This window comes from Ipomoea nil, unplaced genomic scaffold (genome assembly GCF_001879475.1).
Source record: "Ipomoea nil cultivar Tokyo-kokei standard unplaced genomic scaffold, Asagao_1.1 scaffold1834, whole genome shotgun sequence".
NCBI classification, from domain to species: domain Eukaryota; kingdom Viridiplantae; phylum Streptophyta; class Magnoliopsida; order Solanales; family Convolvulaceae; genus Ipomoea; species Ipomoea nil.
In genome coordinates this window covers 4,995,554-5,014,463 of record NW_017618262.1, presented here as the reverse complement: position 1 = coordinate 5,014,463, position 18,910 = coordinate 4,995,554, and the positions used below count along the sequence as shown (strand labels likewise).

Here is an 18,910-nt window from a genome sequence, read left to right as displayed (position 1 = left end):
TTTATACATGTTTATTATGAATTGTATAACGAGTCGGACTCTTCCACAGAGACTTAACGACTCCAATATCGTGTTAATCCCTAAGAAAAAGATCCCCGAAAAGGTATCTGACCTAAGGCCAATTGCACTTTGCAATGTGGCATATAAGGTTCTAGCCAAGATGTTGGCAAACCGCCTCAAAGACGCTCTGAATTCAGTCGTCTCGGCGTCACAAAGCGCTTTTTTCATAATGTTTTCAATGAGATTCGAACCTACACTACCGCCTCTAATCATAACATTTAAGTCAGACGACTAATTAACTACCCTAAATCCTACCGCTGAAACGCCGGCTGAAACTCTACCGCAAAGATGGGACGTCCGAGTGGATCTCGTTCAAATACGAGAGGCTCGGCACTTTCTGCTTCTGTTGCGGGATCTTGGGCCATTCAGACAAATTCTGCAAGCGAGTTTATGAAGAAGGTCTGGAATCGGAGACGTTTCCATATGGCGCATGGATGCGCGCGGAATCCCGTCGCCATGCTAAACCGGTGGGAGCACGATGGCTGTTAGCGGATCTATCCCGGGATTCGGTTGTGTTGTCAGTCCCTCCGCCACCAATCCCCACAGAAAATTTGACGGAAGAAGAGGAAAATGGGGCATTGCATGGCGACCTCAAGCGTCGCAGGGAGGACAACGAAACTCTGACTGATTTGGTCATGACTGAAAACATCTCTACATCTTCTCCGGCGGGTCTGGCGGGCCAGGTCCGCCCAGTCCAATGAGTGTTCTAAGCTGGAACTGCCTGGGGGTGGGTAGCGACCGGACAGTTCAAGAATTACTGGGCATTGTGTCCAGAAAGCGACCCAGCTTCGTTTTCCTTATGGAAACGAAAGCTTTGTTATGGCAAGTGGAACGTGTGAAAGTCAAGTTGGGTTTTGAAGGTTTATTGTGTGTGGAGCGTTCAGGTATGGGGGGTGGACTCGCTTTGCTTTGGCGTGATGCGGGGATGGCTACACTGCTAAGTCTCTCAGATAATCATATTGACGTTATGGTCACTTTATTAAACAAACCAGAATGGCGATTAACGTGCTTTTATGGCCATCCAGATAGAACCGACCGACATCTCTCGTGGGATCTTCTTCGACGCCTGAAGGACCAATCGCAACTGCCGTGGTGTGTCATTGGGGACTTCAACGACATATTAAGCCAATCAGAAAAGAGGGGCATACACTCACACCCGACGGCCCAAATCGATGCATTTAATGATGTCCTTGACACATGTCACCTTGTCGATCTAGGCATGGTAGGCAGCTCGTTTACATGGGATAAAGGTCGTGGCACGGAAGCTTGGGTGGAGGAACGTCTGGACAGGGCGGTGGCGACAACGGACTGGCTAGACATGTTTGAGAATACGGTGGTTTATAATCTGTTGGTGTTATCTTCAGATCACTCAGCCCTTTTATTGGACATAGAGGATCGGGCGTTTCATGTTCCGAAGAAGAAGTTCAAATTCGAGTCAGCATGGCTATCAGACGAAGGATGCAGCAAAGTCGTCGACAACGCATGGCGTAGTACACTTGGGATGGATTTCCAGTCGCGAATTGACTTTTGTGGGCGACGCTTGGGGAAGTGGGGCGTTGAGTTTTTCCACCGTTTCGGGAAACGCATGTGTATTCTACGTAACAGACTCGAGGTGCTTAAAGATTCACGTTCTCCGCAAGATGTGTCGGAATTCATAATGGTTGAGAAAGAGCTATTAGCACTGCTTCGGCAGGAAGAATTATTTTGGCAGCAAAGGGCTAAGCAACTGTGGTTAAAGCATGGCGATCTCAACACCAAGTACTTTCACAAATCGGCAACAGCCCGGCGACGTTCAAACCTGCTTATCCGAGTTAAAACACCAGAAAATGATTGGGTAGAAGGCCCGGAAATGCATGCGGAGGTGTTGAGATACTACAACCACATCTTCCTATCGGAGGGTACAAGCACGGATCTATTTAGTAGAGTGCCTAGTCGAATCACTACCGAGATGAATGTGTCCTTATTGCAGCCCTTCTCATTGGCGGACGTCAAGGCAGCACTATTCTCGATGGCCCCGGAGAAAGCTCCAGGCCCGGATGGTATGACACCTGGCTTCTATCAACAATTTTGGCCAGTGATTGGCCATGATTTATACATGTTTATTATGAATTGTATAACGAGTCGGACTCTTCCACAGAGACTTAACGACTCCAATATCGTGTTAATCCCTAAGAAAAAGATCCCCGAAAAGGTATCTGACCTAAGGCCAATTGCACTTTGCAATGTGGCATATAAGGTTCTAGCCAAGATGTTGGCAAACCGCCTCAAAGACGCTCTGAATTCAGTCGTCTCGGCGTCACAAAGCGCTTTTATACCGGACAGATTACTAACCGATAACGTGATTGTAGCCGGTGAGGTGGGTCACTTCCTACGGCGCAAAACGTCCGGTATTATGGGCTGGGCTGCGTTAAAACTCGACATGGCCAAGGCCTATGATCGAATGGAGTGGGGGTTCTTGGAGGGCATGTTGAATGCTTTGGGTTTTGCTAAGGAATGGACGGAGGTGCTGATGATGTGTGTGACGTCGGTCCGGTATGCCATCCATGTCAACGGTGAAGAGGTAGGGACAGTGTTGCCTACGAGAGGTATCCGTCAAGGAGACCCGCTATCCCCGTATTTGTTTATCCTGTGTGCTGAAGGACTTTCTATCCTGTTACAACAGGCTGAGGCCCGGGGAGACATACACGGAGTTAGGGTGGCCAGAGGCGCACCACCTATTTCGCACCTCTTCTTCGCAGACGACAGTCTCCTTTTCTTCAAGGCAGTGGAGACGGAAGCTTTACAAATACAGGCATGTTTAAACACTTATAGTGCTGCATCGGGTCAGGTAATTAATTATGATAAATCGAATATCATGTTCAGTTCCAATACTACAGCTGATATAAAAACCTTGGTGTCCACCACTTTGGGTGTCCCTGTTACTACTGATCTGGGATGTTACTTAGGACTCCCGTCGGTTCTTGGTCGAAATAAAACAGCCACGTTCAAGTATATTGAACAACGTATTCGGGAACGAATCGGAGGCTGGCAACAACGGTTTCTGTCTAGAGCAGGAAAGGAGGTCCTACTAAAAAGTATCGCCCAGGCTCTACCCATTTTTACCATGTCAGTATTTCTTTTACCGGGCCGAGTTTGTGACGCTATAGAGAAGTGTTTTAATCGGTTCTGGTGGGGGGGCGGTAAATCTACCAATGGCGGCATCCACTGGCTAAGTTGGAGTCGCCTTTGTGTACCTAAGGATCAAGGCGGCCTAGGTTTCAAACACTTACACGAATTTAACATTGCTTTATTGGCCAAACAGGGTTGGCGTTTGTTGGTGTACCCCGATTCTCTAGTCAGCCGCGTTCTGAAGGCGAAATACTATCCAAAAACAGATTTCTTAGCAGCTCAGTTGGGGGGCAGTCCGAGTTACATTTGGCGGAGCATCATGGCAGGTCTACCCTTACTGAGACTTGGTTCCGCCAGGCGCATCGGGAACGGTAAATCATCCAAAATATGGTCTTGGCCTTGGCTGTCCGATATTCAATCGCCAGAACTCTACACACCTGTTATTGAGGAACTAAAAGAGGCTACGGTTAATAGTCTCATGGATTCACAAGGTTCCTGGGATGCTCAGATTATACAAGACCTTTTTGTTGAGGGCGATCGCAACCGTATTATGGCAACGCCCATCTCCTTTCTGCATGAAGACTCGTGGCGTTGGCAAGGGGACACGCGAGGTATGTATTCTGTTAGGCATGGATACGACTTACTCACCAAGTCCCGCCAGTATCCTAATATTGGTACGGATTTCACAGCCTGGACCAAACTATGGAAATTACCCGTGCCTCCGAAAGTACGCAATCTGCTGTGGAGATGTGTCAGAGGTGTTATGCCGGTAAAAGAGACACTTAAGCTTCGTCATGTGTGGATCGGGGGAGGTTGCCCTCTTTGTGCTTTCCCTTCCGAAACGCTGGATCACTTACTCTGCGAGTGTAGTGTAGCACGTAAAGTCTGGGGGGAGGATCTCAATTTACATACACAGACTGTGACTTCATGCATGCAGCAGGTTCTAAATTCCGCGCAAGAAGAGATAGCAATGCATTTAGCGGCAGCTTTCTGGACCTTATGGTCGGCTCGGAACGCTAAGGTTTGGAAAGATGAGGATAGGTCGATTGACTCTCTTCGCATTCAAGTGCATCTGTTAAAAACGCAATGGAGAGACACTCTTAGAGATAACGGAAGGCCACCACGCAGTGCATCAATGACGATCGCTTGGAGCCCGCCACCACCGGAATGGCTAAAGTGCAACGTCGACGCAGCGTTGTTCATGGATGGTGCAGGTTTTGGAGCTGTTCTTCGCAACCATGATGGTCGGTTTGTCGCTGCTCATAGTGGAAGGTTAGTCAATACTACAGACCCCCTCATGGCGGAAACTATAGCGGTGAAGGAGGCGCTCACTTGGCTGAAATATCACAACTGGAATAATGTAATCGTAGAAACGGATTGTTTGAATTTTTCTGTTGCTTTTAATTCACGTTGTCTTGATTTATCGTATGCTGATTTTATTGTAAAGCAGTGCCAACTGCTTGCCTGTGACATCGGGAACGTTCGGGTTCACCATGTCAAGCGGTCAGCGAATCACGTAGCTCATGTGCTTGCACGGGCAACGGGTTCTGAATCTGTCCTAGGGTCGTGGGATGTTCATCCACCCCAGTGTATTTCGGATTTATTGAATTAATACGCTATTCCGTTTTGTTTCAAAAAAAAAAACTACCCTAAATCCTGAGAGCTCCATTTATTATAGTTAGTTCATGCAATCGTGGTGTAAAGTTAGGGGCATAACACTACGGATTATAATAAAATATTTAGGCAAAAATGTCAAATAGACACATTTACTACTCACAAGTGCTCAATTAATCCCTTGATCTAATCTAAAATAAGAGCTAATTTGATACATAAACTTCTTAAAATTCTTACATTTACCATTTTTTTTTTCAGATTCCATCAGGTTACCATCCCATATTAAGCTGGCATGAAAATTTATTTTTTATTTAAAAAAAAATTGTTGACATGAAATGTATTAATGCTATAAATTAACCATATCAATATGTTCTTCATCTTCGACTTTTTCCTTCAGTTTCAATTCGTATTGTCAAATCCATCTTCAGCTTCTTTCTTCAACTTCGTATTCTCAAAATCGTATCAGCTTCACTCGTCTTCTTGGTTTGAAATGTCTTCATCTTCGGCTTCATCATGTACCCGAAAAAACTAGTGTGAGCATTCGATGTACTGTCGTTGTGGATTAAAAGTCCCAATTTGCACAACTTGTGATTCTTTTAGAAAATTTTGTATTTATCAAAGATGGTAGGTGCGAAATGTATTTATATTGGTGTAATTTTTGGAATGACTCATTTAGTAAATGTGTTTGAAATCTTTTCAGGAGGGGTACAAGTGCATTTTTTTTTTTTTTTTTTGGAAAGACCAAATTTCATTTACTAGAGAACAAAATGAGAATGATGCATTTTTAATGGAAGTTTTTGTTTTAGTCACCCTCGGGTATAATTGGAGTGATGCCACACCACCGAAAAATTGAAGAAAAAAAAAACTAATATCGGTGGATTGAAGTAATTCCACCATTAGGGTAGAAGGTGTTCCACCTTCCAGTCGAATTGGAGCCACCGAAAAGTGCAATGGAAAATTATTTTTTTAGGTAGATTGAATCCATGTCAAGGAAAATATTATTTTGATGGACACCATGCCAATCAAAAATTTATTTTGTTTGCCACATCAACTTAACCGAACGTCATGTTATCAAAATCGGACGAAACCTGAAATAACAATAATGTTATGAAGTTTATGTATCAAATTAGCTCTTATTTTAGACCAATGAATTAATTTATTAGCACTTGTGAGTAGTATATGGACATATTTGTCATTCTGCCTAATATTTAAAGTTTGTAACAATGTTGATGGGCTATACCTATTTAGATTGTACAGTAGCCTGATATGCACCATAAGACAGTTAGATGGGCATAGAAGCTCGTGTGTGATAGTGGAGAAGTGTGCAGCTCGAGGTATAGCACAACTAGGTTAGCTAGTCGACCTATCCAACCAATCAAGATGAGACACAATAGTGGACGGATTCAGTATATACTCACTCTATATATAGTATAAATAGTTTAGTTGACATCGCTCAAATGAGTTCACTTCAGCACATACATCACTATACATAATCGTTTGAGGATCTCTTAACCTACCAATTGGCAAATAGCTTTTATAGAATCATACTACTTTACCTATCTTACTATAGTGTTCCTCATGCCCCCCTCCCCTCTCCAATTTATGCTATTAAACATAAAGTTGGTGTGCACTAGGTAGTTTAGCTATGAGAATGAAGCTCAATTAATAGGGTGTTATAATAATCAAACTCGTGACATTCATATAAAAAAACCATACTATACCCATTCAACCACATATTTCAATGCTATAATTTTAGTATTATTATTATTATTAGATGATTTAGATGACAAGGGGAACTCGTAGTCATTACCTGATAGTATCCATTGAGTAAACTTCACATTGTAACTGTAATCGGCAAATGACCACAATGATGTAACATAACATATGTTGCGCATATCTGAACGTCTCAAACCAAAAGGACAATAGGCCATTCATATTGCGAATCAAACTTGAAATATCGTGATTAGTAAGATAACATCTTAATAAGTTGGTTGGGTTGTCCCTAAAATTTTAATTTTGAGTAGTAGAAAATATGACACCTTTAATTAATGATAAAATATAAGTATTATGAGTAAATTTGAGGATCTTGTATTGTGAATTGACCAAATCGTGTCTTGTCTCCCAAGCTTATTCCTCTTCGTCCAACCAACTCAATTCGAGCTTCTAGAATCTGGAGGCCGCCCACTGGTTTCTATGGGCGGGCTTTCGGGCGTACCGTAACTAATCCGTTTACTGTTTCGGATGCCCGATATATTCATACTTCAGTTCGCACAATTGGAGCCGCACTCGGGCCTTTGGGATTGGCTTTTCGGGTTCGAACTGGCTCAAACCCGAATTTGGTACGTCAATAAAGTCAACGGGAATGGCGGTATTTCATTGACCCGAATTCATCCGCGTGTGAACTGTGAAGGAGCATATGATACTTTATATTGAACGGGAATTAATCCATTTTTAGATATTTATTATGAATTTCTTTTGTTATTAAAAAAAAAAAGAAAAAGAAAAAAAAATAAAAAGAAGACAGAAAATCATTTTCACTCCTGTATTATCTTTGTTTCTTTTTTATTCTTTATAACTAAAACTTTCGCGCAAGAAAAGAAACAAAATTCATCATCAAAAATCAAAATCCTTGATTGTTCTTCTTCCAAGTCTATCAATCATGATATTCTCCAGATTGTCTCGTTCATTGTCTCGATATTCTCGTTCCAGAGTAAGTTCCCATTGCATATCATGTATGAATATGCATCAATTCTTATTGTTTTTATGATTTTTTTTTTCTCTGGATTACAGAATGCGATTAGCGGGGTTTATAGTGGGAGGGTAGCGAATTGGAGCAAGGAAATGTTTGCAGCTCCTGTTATAAATAATGGTGCAAGTAAGAATCAGCTTGCCGGAGAATTAGGGCTTTTGAGGGGGTATATAGCTACAATCAGAACGAGTAAGGAGGTTGTACCGAAGCAGGGTTTCTCTGATCTTAATCATGTTTTCGCGAACCCTAGATTGCGCAGATTTTTCTCCAGTGAAGCTCCCAAGAAAAAAAGTGAGAGCTTTTTTTCTGCCTAGTTCACGAATTTTTTCAACTTGATATGCACTGATTTGTTTTTGGTTTTCTTACAATTTTCGATTTGTGGTGGCAGAATATGATAAATATGTTCCCAAAGAGAAGAAGGACAGTCCGAAGCAGGATGGGCAGAAGTCTCAGTCCAAAGGTTGGTTATTTGGTGATCTGACTTTTTAAATGTTGCTATTTTCTTGATTCCACCATAGGTTTTCTTCATGTAAATGAACTGTGGCCTTTTAAGTTGCATTTTTTTTTTTTTTTTTTTTTTTTTTTTTTTTTTTTTTATGGATATCATATCTCTAAATTGTTTATATTTTTGAACTTACCATCAGAGGATACGAACTCAGGTGATCATAGCAACTTTCAGGAAACTTTGATGAAGTTTCTCCAGAATTTCCACATTCCCCTGTTGGCACTTTGGTTGGCTTTCATGACAATTTCGTTTAATGGTTCTGGAGCAGAGCAGGAGGTGGGTGATCATATGCTTGAATATGTACTTAATGCCTTATTATATTTGCAGTGTTAATCAGAGCAACTTATCTGTATATGTATTTTACTATATTGATGTTGTATGTGTGTTTCTATATCTAGTCTCCAATCTTGTGCATTATTTGGACCCCATTTTCACATTACAGCTATGCCATCATTGTTTTGATTGCCCTTTACTCACATTTCCATTTCTGTTATTTATTGTCTTCATAAGAACCTCGACAGAATGACAGGTTATCTATAAAGGCTTAGTTGTCCTATGGGAATAAACACCAAATACATGAATGGTATATCTAATTGTTTGTGTTGTCCTTTTCATAGTGCAAGAATGACTTTTTAAAAACCTTCTAAGGCTTTTTTAAGATGGTGTATACATAAGCTTATTCCTCTTTTTTTTTTTTTTTTTTTTTTTTTTTTTTTTTTTTTTTTTTTTTTTTTTTAATTCTAAATTTTAATTTATAATCATGTTAATATATTGCCATTTACTATCTAGCTTTCTTAGTTTTTCCTTTTTCTCATGCCTTTTGCCTTTGAGTTGACATGGTTCTTCAAACATTGGATGTTAAAACTTGCAGATTAGTTTCCAAGAGTTCAAAACCAAGCTGCTTGAAGCAGGTTTAGTGGACCACATAGTTGTGTCTAACAAAACCACTGCAAAAGTTTATGTCAGAGGCTCACCACGAATTAATGCGGGAGATGGTGCTTTTGAGGAAGTAGAAGAGGTAGCTGTCAGCAGCACACCTGCTCAAGAAAACAAAAGCAAATATGAATTTTATTTTAGCATTGGAAGTGTTGAATCTTTTGAGGAAAAGTTGGAGGAAGCTCAAAAGGCGCTAGGGGTTGATCCTCATGATTTTGTCCCAATTATGTATACTTCTGAAACAAGTTGGTACCAAGAATTGATGAGATTTGGACCAACACTTCTAATTCTGGGAGTGGTTTTGTTAATGAGTCGGAGAATGCAAGATGGCATGGGTGTTGGAGGTACGGGGGGTAAAGGTGGCCGTGGAATATTCAACATAGGAAAGGCGCCTATCACAAAAGTTGATAAGAATGCAAAAAACAAGGCTAGTATTTATATTTATTTTTCTGTTTATATTTCTTCAAAAGAGTGTTACTTACAGTTAATTATGTCTCTTGTCCTTACAATCTTATAGTTTCTTCCAGATCTATTTCAAAGATGTTGCAGGATGTGATGAAGCAAAGCAGGAAATAATGGAGTTTGTACACTTTCTCAAGAACCCTAAGAAGTATGAGGAGTTGGGGGCAAAGATTCCAAAAGGTGCTTTATTAGTAGGCCCTCCAGGCACAGGAAAAACTCTGTTAGCTAAAGCAACTGCAGGTGAATCTGCTGTGCCTTTTCTATCTATTTCTGGCTCTGACTTTATGGAAATGTTTGTTGGTGTTGGCTCGGCGAGAGTTAGAAACTTGTTTCAAGAGGCTAGGCAATGTGCACCTAGCATCATATTTATTGATGAAATTGATGCAATTGGCCGAGCAAGGGGACGCGGTGGTTTCTCAGGTGGTAATGATGAGCGTGAAAGTACCCTGAACCAGCTGCTGGTTGAGATGGATGGATTTGGAACTACATCTGGTGTGGTTGTTCTGGCGGGGACAAACAGACCAGATATTTTAGACAAGGCCTTACTAAGGCCTGGAAGATTTGACCGACAGATTACCATAGATAAACCTGACATCAAAGGACGTGAGGAGATTTTTAGAATCTACCTGCAAAAGATTAAGCTTGATCAGGTACCATCATATTACTCCCAGAGACTGGCAGCCCTTACTCCTGGATTTGCTGGAGCAGATATTGCAAATGTTTGTAATGAAGGCGCTTTAATTGCGGCAAGACATGAAGAAACACAAGTGAAAATGGAACATTTTGATGCAGCTATAGATAGGATCATTGGCGGTTTGGAGAAGAAGAACAAGGTAACTCATTCTCGAATGATGTAATACTCTCTTTCTCTTCTGAAAAATTGGTCATGGTAACCACCCCCCACCCCTCCAAAAAAAAAAAAACTTCACTTCTCTCCTTTCATTATGGTACTTTAGAGGCATGCTCTATCCAATCTTTCTCATCTCTCAGTTGTTGTCTTCTATTGTGCACATTGCCTGAGATACATTTAATTGTGTGCTTTTTTGAAGTCGAAGCAACTGGGACAACCTGTTCTTATTTCATATACGAATGTGTTGTTTCTGTTGTCCTACATTTGTTCCTGTATTCTGTGTATGTGTTCTAGTCATCATGTACTACACTGTGCATTTTAATATAATAGATGTATATGGGATTAGTTTGAGTATGGTATGGGCTTAAAGGTCCCTCCTAAAGTTAGGGCCTGCTCAGGACACCTCGTGGTCTGACCAAATATATATATATATATATATATATATATATATATATATATATATATATATATATATATATATATATATATATTATATATATATATATATATATATATAATAGATGTATATGCGCCTTTCATAATAGAACATTAGTCTCACCTACTGAATGTTATTGACATTGAATACCAATATCTCAACAGGTAATAAGCAAACTTGAACGGCGAACTGTTGCATACCATGAATCTGGTCATGCTGTTGCTGGGTGGTTTCTAGAATATGCAGAACCCTTGTTGAAGGTCACCATTGTTCCTCGTGGTACTGCAGCACTTGGCTTTGCCCAGTATGTCCCTAATGAGAACCTCCTGATGACTAAAGAGCAGCTTTTTGACATGACATGCATGACACTTGGTGGCCGGGCTGCAGAACAGGTAGCTCTACCATTCAATGCAAGCTGTTTTTTGCATATCTGGAAGTGCTTACTATATCTATATCTTTCATCCTCTAAAGTGCTGCAACTCTGGCACTGAATATTCCTAGATGCAATCTCATGCATTCACAGGCAATCTTCTTCTGCTTCTTTGGCTAGCAGATTCATCATTCATTTGAAATAAAATAGGACAACACCACAGTTATAACATATTTTTTACAGCCTGATTTTTAACTAGTTTACCTTTGTTTTCTTTTTTATTGGCTTAAGGTTTTATTGGGAAAAATTTCAACTGGAGCGCAAAATGACTTGGAGAAAGTAACAAAAATGACATATGCTCAAGTTGCTGTATATGGTTTCAGTGAGAAAGTTGGCCTGCTCTCTTTTCCTCAGAGGGAGGACGGATTTGAAACGAGCAGGCCTTACAGTAACAAAACAGCTGCAATTATTGATAGTGAAGTTCGAGAATGGGTTGGCAAAGCATATGAAAAGACAGTCCAATTGATAGAAGAACACAAAGAACAGGTAGCTCAAATTGCCGAGCTCTTGTTAGAAAAGGAGGTTCTTCACCAAGATGACTTAGTCCAGGTACTTGGTGAACGCCCTTTCAAGTCAATTGAGGCAACCAATTATGACAGATTTAAGCAGGGATTTCAGCAGGAAGACGAGAAAGCTGAGCAAATCAGTGAAAATAAAACTGCTGACGAGGAGGACGGATCCTCTCCTATTGAACCAGACATTGTTCCTGCTTGATAGGGATTGCATATTTGCATTGTTACATATTTATGTACTCTGATTGGATCTCTGGTCTCTCATCGAGCAAGCTGTACACTGGGCATATCTTCCTTAAGGCGACATCCTCGGGGAAAAAAAACAGAAACATTCCTAACCGCTAAATCATTCATTGTCTGCTGATTGATGCCACTTGATCTCCACCCTTGCTCAAATAATTGTGATAAGGTGCTGCTGCTAGCAGCTAAGGGATTTTAAACTTGTAACCCTTTCTCTCTCAATAAATTTGTTATTGGGAAAATTTTAGTCAGATGTTTGTGGATATTACAATGACTGGAAAAAGGTGGAGACCCAGGATTTGGTGTGGTGTATACTATGGCCTGTGTACATTTGTTGAATACTGGCTTCATATTCAGATTCCTTTTACCATTTTCAATTGCCCTGTATTTCTGGCATTGTATATTTGTATCTCTGCCATGGATACATCACAATTGCCATTAGTTCAGATGACAAAATATCTTTTTAACCATTAAAGAATCACTTTTAATAATATTAGAATTAGAATAATAGGTAAATTCTCCTAGTTATTCTCCAAATGAATATGTTATACACCTCTAATTTTTACCATTCATAAATAGCTATTCTCTAAATCATGGAGCATTGATTTATAAGTGATAATTGTAAAAGTGTTTAGCATTTTCTTTCTTGAAATTTATTATTAAAAACATCTCTAGCTGTTGTAGTTAAATTCAATGGCTCTCGACACTTTGATTTTTTAAAATACATATTTTTGAATATTAATACATGAAAAATAATAGATTAATTGAAAGTTGACAAGAAAAAAAAAAAAGTTCATTTGGTACACTTGGACTTGATTCTCTGAGAATAAAGGTCAAAATAGTCACTAAAAAAATTCAACTCGCTTAAGAATTGTCAATTGACTTTCTTGATTTAAATAAGTCAAATATGAGCAATTTAGACATGGTCATTTATAAATTAGGGTCACATGTTTACTTTCACTCAGAGTTCACCTTTATGTAGCAATAGATTCCACTCTAGATGCTCGCACGAACTTAGCTCACTGGTCAGTAATAGTATTAGGCTGAACCTTGGTAGCAGATATGGAGATTATGCCCAAAGTGAGCAGATCTCTTGTGCACACCGACATTTGACAATGTCTGAGGCATTGAGTCACCATAATTTTACATCCTCCCAAATATCCTGTTGAGCTAGAGTATGGGGGCGTTAAGGGATTCAACCTTTTGGAAGAAGAAGATTTCACTCTAGGCTTATCTTTAAGTAGTTCCATAAATCAATTAGAGTTGAGAATTAACATATAACCTATCGTGTCAGAATATGAAGGCTCTTGGAGATAGGATTCTACCTTTTAGAAGAATAAATAATTAGAGTCAATGGCATTTTTATGAGATACTAGTATTGCACCCGTGCGATGCACGGCCATGATATTATAATGTAATATATAAAAGCTTGGTATATTGTATATATATATATAGTACGAATAAAGTTGTAGACATAATAAAAAGACAAAATATATTATATTGGCGTTCCATAAGCATAAAAAAATTACACATTATTAAAGATTTCTTTGTAAACTACATTTTGAGTTTTGTTTAAAAGGCCTCTAGATTCCCCACAAATTAACACCTTAAGACCGTCAGGATTACTCACCCTAGAAACTGCTACATATAACTGGCCATGGTTGAAAACTGGTTTTTTGAGTAACAAACCAACCTGTGAAAGCGTTTGACCTTGACTTTTGTTGATTGTCATTGCATATGACAACATAACTGGAAACTGCTTTCTTTGAAACTTAAATGGAAGTCTTGGGTCTGAAGGAGTCAAAGATAGCCTTGGTATCAACACATTTGTACCTGCGTTGTTGCCACATAGGATTTGTGCCTCAATAACATGATTTCCCAGTTGTGTGACTACTAACCTTGTACCATTGCAAAGTCCCAGTGAGTGGTCTATATTTCTCAGCAGCATAATTGGAGTACCAACTTTCAAAGTTAAACAATGGTTGGGGACTCCTGAGCATCTCAAACTATTTAAAAATTCTGTTGTGTGTACCTCAGATTGCATATCAACATTTGCCTCTGACTTGCAAAGAGAATCACAACTCAAATATGTTATTGATGAGGCTTGATTCAGACCGTTCATGTATTCATTCACTTCGTCTACAACATCTAATGTTGGAGCCAGAATAGCTCTACTCTCGAGTTGTCTTGCATCCATGTTTCCAGAACGGTAATCTGGAAATGTGTTGTTAACAATTTGTCTAATGGGATCGCCCTCATTTTCCAATACAAAGGATGAAGGAATCATTATATTGCAATCAACACCATTGTCTTCCCCAACATTTCCATCACCTACATCTGCAATCCACTTGGCAAAACAACCTAACTTCTCAACCTCCTCTTCATCACTAATACTTCGCAATCTTAAATTCTTCGTTAAACGAAGAACTTCACAATTATTCCACAAGTAAGAAGAATTAATACTGGCTTGTACTATATCTTGTCTAGTACCTTTTGGAATAACTGGAAGAATTTGTCTAAAGTCTCCCCCCAAAACAACTGTTTTACCTCCAAAGGTCATCGTTGAGCTCCTAGGATTTGTGAAACGCATTAAATCTCTCATTGTCCTGTCTAATGCTTCAAAACAATGTTTGTGCATCATCGGTGCTTCATCCCAAATAATAAGTTTGGCTTTGATGATCAATTCAGCCAGTGCACTTCCCTGCTTAATGTTGCAAGTGGAATCTTCATTAACAGAAATTGGTATAGCAAATCTAGAGTGTGCAGTCCGTCCACCAGGCAGAAGTAATGAAGCTATACCGCTTGACGCAACATTTAATACAACTTCACCTTTGGACCTTAGAGCTGCTGAAAGTGTCTTCCACAAAAAGGTTTTGCCTGTACCACCATAACCATACACAAAGTACATGCCACCCATCTCTGACTGGACGTCTGCAACCACCTTATTATAGATGAGTAACTGTTCCTCAGTTAGTTTCTGAACCAAAGAATCATGTTCATGCCTTAGAGCTTCCCGATCATATGACATTTCCTCGAACAACAACCTATTTCCCTGAAACAAATCACCGTTTTGATCTGGCATTGGCATCGGTGGATAGTCTGCTAGAGATTTGTTCCAAGCATTCAACAACTTCTCCATTTCAAACAATGCATAATTCTTTTTTTGAGAATCATTGAGAATTAGATCTAAAAATAAAAACAAAATTGTAAGATATTATAGACAAAAAATGGATACGTACATATGAGATAATAATTAATTATTACCTGAAGTTGAGATGTTTCTTCTACACGTAAATTCAGCATCATCTGATAAGTAATGCCAGACCACCTCCCACACATCTTCTGGCTTTGACATTGCATTCGATGTCAATAGTGTAACAAACAATTTTCTTAAGGAATGTGCCGAAGACCAAACTGCTGCCTCACTGATTGCATCGACATACTCTTTATCATCTTCAATTAAACCACGTGCATAACATGCATCTCTAAATGAATTATATTGTACGCCATCCACTTTTTTAATATCATCAAATGACGTTGGTCCTCGAACAATGTTAAGTAAACATCTCAAATAAAAGATTTCACCACTATTTGGGGGCACATAAAAGATTCGACCAATTGCCCAATTCCTCTGCCTTGGATGCCATTCCCTTTTATCTTTTTTCCAAACAAATTTAGTGGGCATCTGTGAATATGTCAACTGCCGCGCCTCTGCATAACTTTTATTCGCCTCTAGCCATGCAGTGAACATGCTTTGTGCTACCGTTGGCCGATTTACAACATCATCCACCAAATCATCATCGTGAAATATTACTGAATGCTCATTTGGAAGATGGAAACTCAAACGCTCAACAGATGGATTCCTAAATTGTATGTCAAATGCAAATATCCTCCAAGCAGCCTCACAGGGCGAAATATATCTACAGTCATAGTACATCTTGATTTCATCTATAACCTTTCCCGTAGATTCTTCCACCGCACTATTGTAAAATTCAGCTGTGACCCTGTCATTACCCTTGTTGACGTACTTGAATAAGTACTTTATTGATCTAGATTGGTTGCACCACTCGACATTAATATGAGCTTTGTACTTCATCAGCAAATGTCTATTGTGTGGAACTACATATCTACTATCAAGGGCAATTCCATTTTTCCTTATTGTACGACCATTATCTCTACGGCGATATATCGGATATCCATCAAAATCCACTGTAGAGCTTTCAACAAATTTTTTGGGGTAGAATTTAGAGCACTTACCATTGACCATGCAAGGTGAATTCTTCCTCGCTGCACCACATGGACCATGCATCATAAATTCTTCCACAGCTTTGTAATATTCTGGATCGCACAATTCACTTGGGATCTCAGCAGATATTATCATATCAATGTCTTTTGCAGTAGGATAAGAGTTGCTCTTTGCCAAGAATATCAAAATGTGAGCATGTGGCAATCCCCTTTTTTGAAATTCAATTGTGTAAATTACTGCAGATTGAAACATAGAAAACTTATAATTCAAATATGCTTAATATGGTTAACAAACAAAATTTTGTAATTAAATAGAACAAAGTACCTGCATCAACAACTCCAAAAATGTTTTCTTTCTGGATCTCTTTTATCAGTGCGTTTAATTTCATTTTAAACACACGGCAAATAATATCTGGTCTATCTTCAGATTTGAGATTCCTTGGTTGTAAAAACCTTTCAATCTCAGGCCACTTGGGATTACATGTGAATGTAATAAATAGACTTGGATAACCAATCCATCTACAAATTGCCATTGCATCTTGATAATTCTGCACCATATATCTTGCTCCTCCTGTAAAACTCGATGGCAAAATGATACGCTTTCCTTGGGCTGTAGGATCTACTTCACCACGTGTTAACGCATCTGTCAAACATTTATATGATTCACATCGCAGTGACTTTTGATGAGTCCTAATATAAACCAAGCGTCCGGATTCTATCATGGTATAAGCATCTACCAAATATTGCTGAAACAACCTTCTAGAATAAAGCAATGTTGACATTTCGTTGAACCTATCTTGCAAACGGAATGAAAAATACTCCCTAGGACTAAGTTTACTTCTTGCATTCGAACTCTGACCTGCAACATTGTTAAACTGTATGTCTTCTCTGTAACCGTCTTCACCATAAGGAAAGAGTAATGGGTATTGCAATGGTAGATAGGATGGATGTAATTCAGTTATTCTCTGAAAATGACCAGCTTTAGATTCCACCAAAATATCTCTTTCCCCCATGTTTGGATCTAAATCACCAACAATCAGAGCAGCCACTTCTCCAACCTGTGGCAAGTTATATGTCCTTGCATCTTTGTTCCTCCTTCCGATGAGTTTTATTTTAATATCTCTTCTAGGATTACTTTCCATCTCCATTTTTGCCATGCGAAAACTCTTGACCAAAACATTATTCTCATCTAATGCATCCTTAATGTCTTTAACAATTTCACAATGCAATGTAGTCGTAGAATCATCATCCCTGTTTACAAAAAACAAAATCAATAAATTTAGTTGAATTGATGCAAATACATGCTCATGATCATTTAAAGTAATGTATGTCTGATCGTAACTTACCCAAGTGCACTTAGACGATTGTTGATCTCATTCTCAGTATCATAAATATACAATTGAGCAAACTTTGGACGATCTCCAGGTACTGGTAGCAAGCTGCCCATTAAGTGAAAATTTTGACCATGTAGTCTAAAGACTGGTGGTGCACAACCATTGTTAATTGCTCTGTCAATTTTGCCACCCATGGAAGTAAAGCAAAACATATTGTTAAAGGACCGAATATTTTTCAAGAAATGTGAACTCTTTTGATCTTGGTTAAAGAACAATTGCACTATTGCAGGAGGTGGACAATATGTAGGTGCCAACTTGATCTTTCCATGACTGCAACATAGTGAATATTTTGGATTCCGAACACCGGCTGATTTATTAACGCGCTCCTCTAACCAAAACATAGCTCCACAGTGCTGACAGGAATACATTTGATCACCAACATCACCGTAATAATCTATAGACCAAAAGTAAGTGTTAGTATGAAACTCAAATATTTTATCTAATTAATAGTATATTACCCACCAGTACGAATTGTCAACTTTGAGGTAGTATCATGGACCGCGTTATCAAAATCTGCAATCAATCGACGTTGCATTTCCATATTTTGCGACAACCCGCATTGATCCACAACGCATGACTGTGGTGTACTAACTAAAAGATGCAAATAAATACGAATATTCAATTATTCAATTATCAAAATGTAACTGATTGTATTCCAATTATAATAAAGAATTGAATTGTTTTATATAATTTACCATTTGTCAAATTTGCTAAAGGCCTTCGAATTTCTTTGTCTTCCAGCCGTGTAACTTCCACGACGGTTGATCGCGATGTACTTGGTTCAATATAATTTTGGCAAACTATTATGAAAAATAAAAACAACAAAGCTATTAGAATAACTTATATTAGAGAGATATAATATAAAATATTTAATATACTATACACAGTTAACCAAGACCATGAATGCATTTTAAAAGTGTATAACTTTGACTTGAAAAGAAATGATTGTTGGTAAGAATTACTAACGGAAAGTCAACTAAAAATAAAAAGTTAAAAAAGTACAAAAAAGATTATATCGTTTTAGAATTAGAATTGCTCATACCATTGCTAGAGTTGAGATTTTGCGGTGGAAGCCCATTACGATGTCCCTGAATTACACGCTTCTTATTTTGAGTTGCTGAATTAATGCATGTAAGTTGAGATCTAAAGCTTGTGGACTGTACTGGGATTGAATAGTCTACAAAAAGATTGTAATAATTTAAAGAACCAATAAGTTGAATCTAAAAAAAAAAAATACAACCTACCATAAAAACGATATAAATTTGGTCGATGTTAATAAAAATTGATATATGTGAAAACAATTACACAAACACAAAAATTCGAGAGAAATCATTTTACCAGGCAACACGGGCGTTGTGGGTGTGTTCAA

The 18,910-nt window shown here is 38.8% G+C and overlaps 2 protein-coding genes across 2 annotated transcripts; one reads left to right on the top strand and one right to left on the bottom strand.

The window, feature by feature from the left end:
• The first annotated feature begins 7,333 nt into the window (after positions 1-7,333).
• On the top strand, positions 7,334-12,279 carry LOC109192951 (ATP-dependent zinc metalloprotease FTSH 10, mitochondrial-like). Its single transcript, XM_019343671.1, has 8 exons — positions 7,334-7,492; positions 7,573-7,822; positions 7,920-7,991; positions 8,176-8,312; positions 8,908-9,399; positions 9,500-10,267; positions 10,885-11,112; positions 11,382-12,279. The coding sequence occupies exons 1-8, from the start codon at positions 7,442-7,444 to the stop codon at positions 11,862-11,864; spliced, it is 2,481 nt and encodes an 826-aa protein (XP_019199216.1). The 5' UTR covers positions 7,334-7,441; the 3' UTR covers positions 11,865-12,279.
• Positions 12,280-13,427: 1,148 nt separating this feature from the next.
• LOC109192887 lies at positions 13,428-18,082 on the bottom strand. Its single transcript, XM_019343594.1, has 6 exons — positions 18,004-18,082; positions 17,875-17,935; positions 17,494-17,586; positions 16,473-17,398; positions 15,167-16,384; positions 13,428-15,088 (listed from the first exon to the last, which is right to left on the bottom strand). The coding sequence occupies exons 1-6, from the start codon at positions 18,080-18,082 to the stop codon at positions 13,428-13,430; spliced, it is 4,038 nt and encodes a 1,345-aa protein (XP_019199139.1).
• Positions 18,083-18,910: the final 828 nt, after the last annotated feature.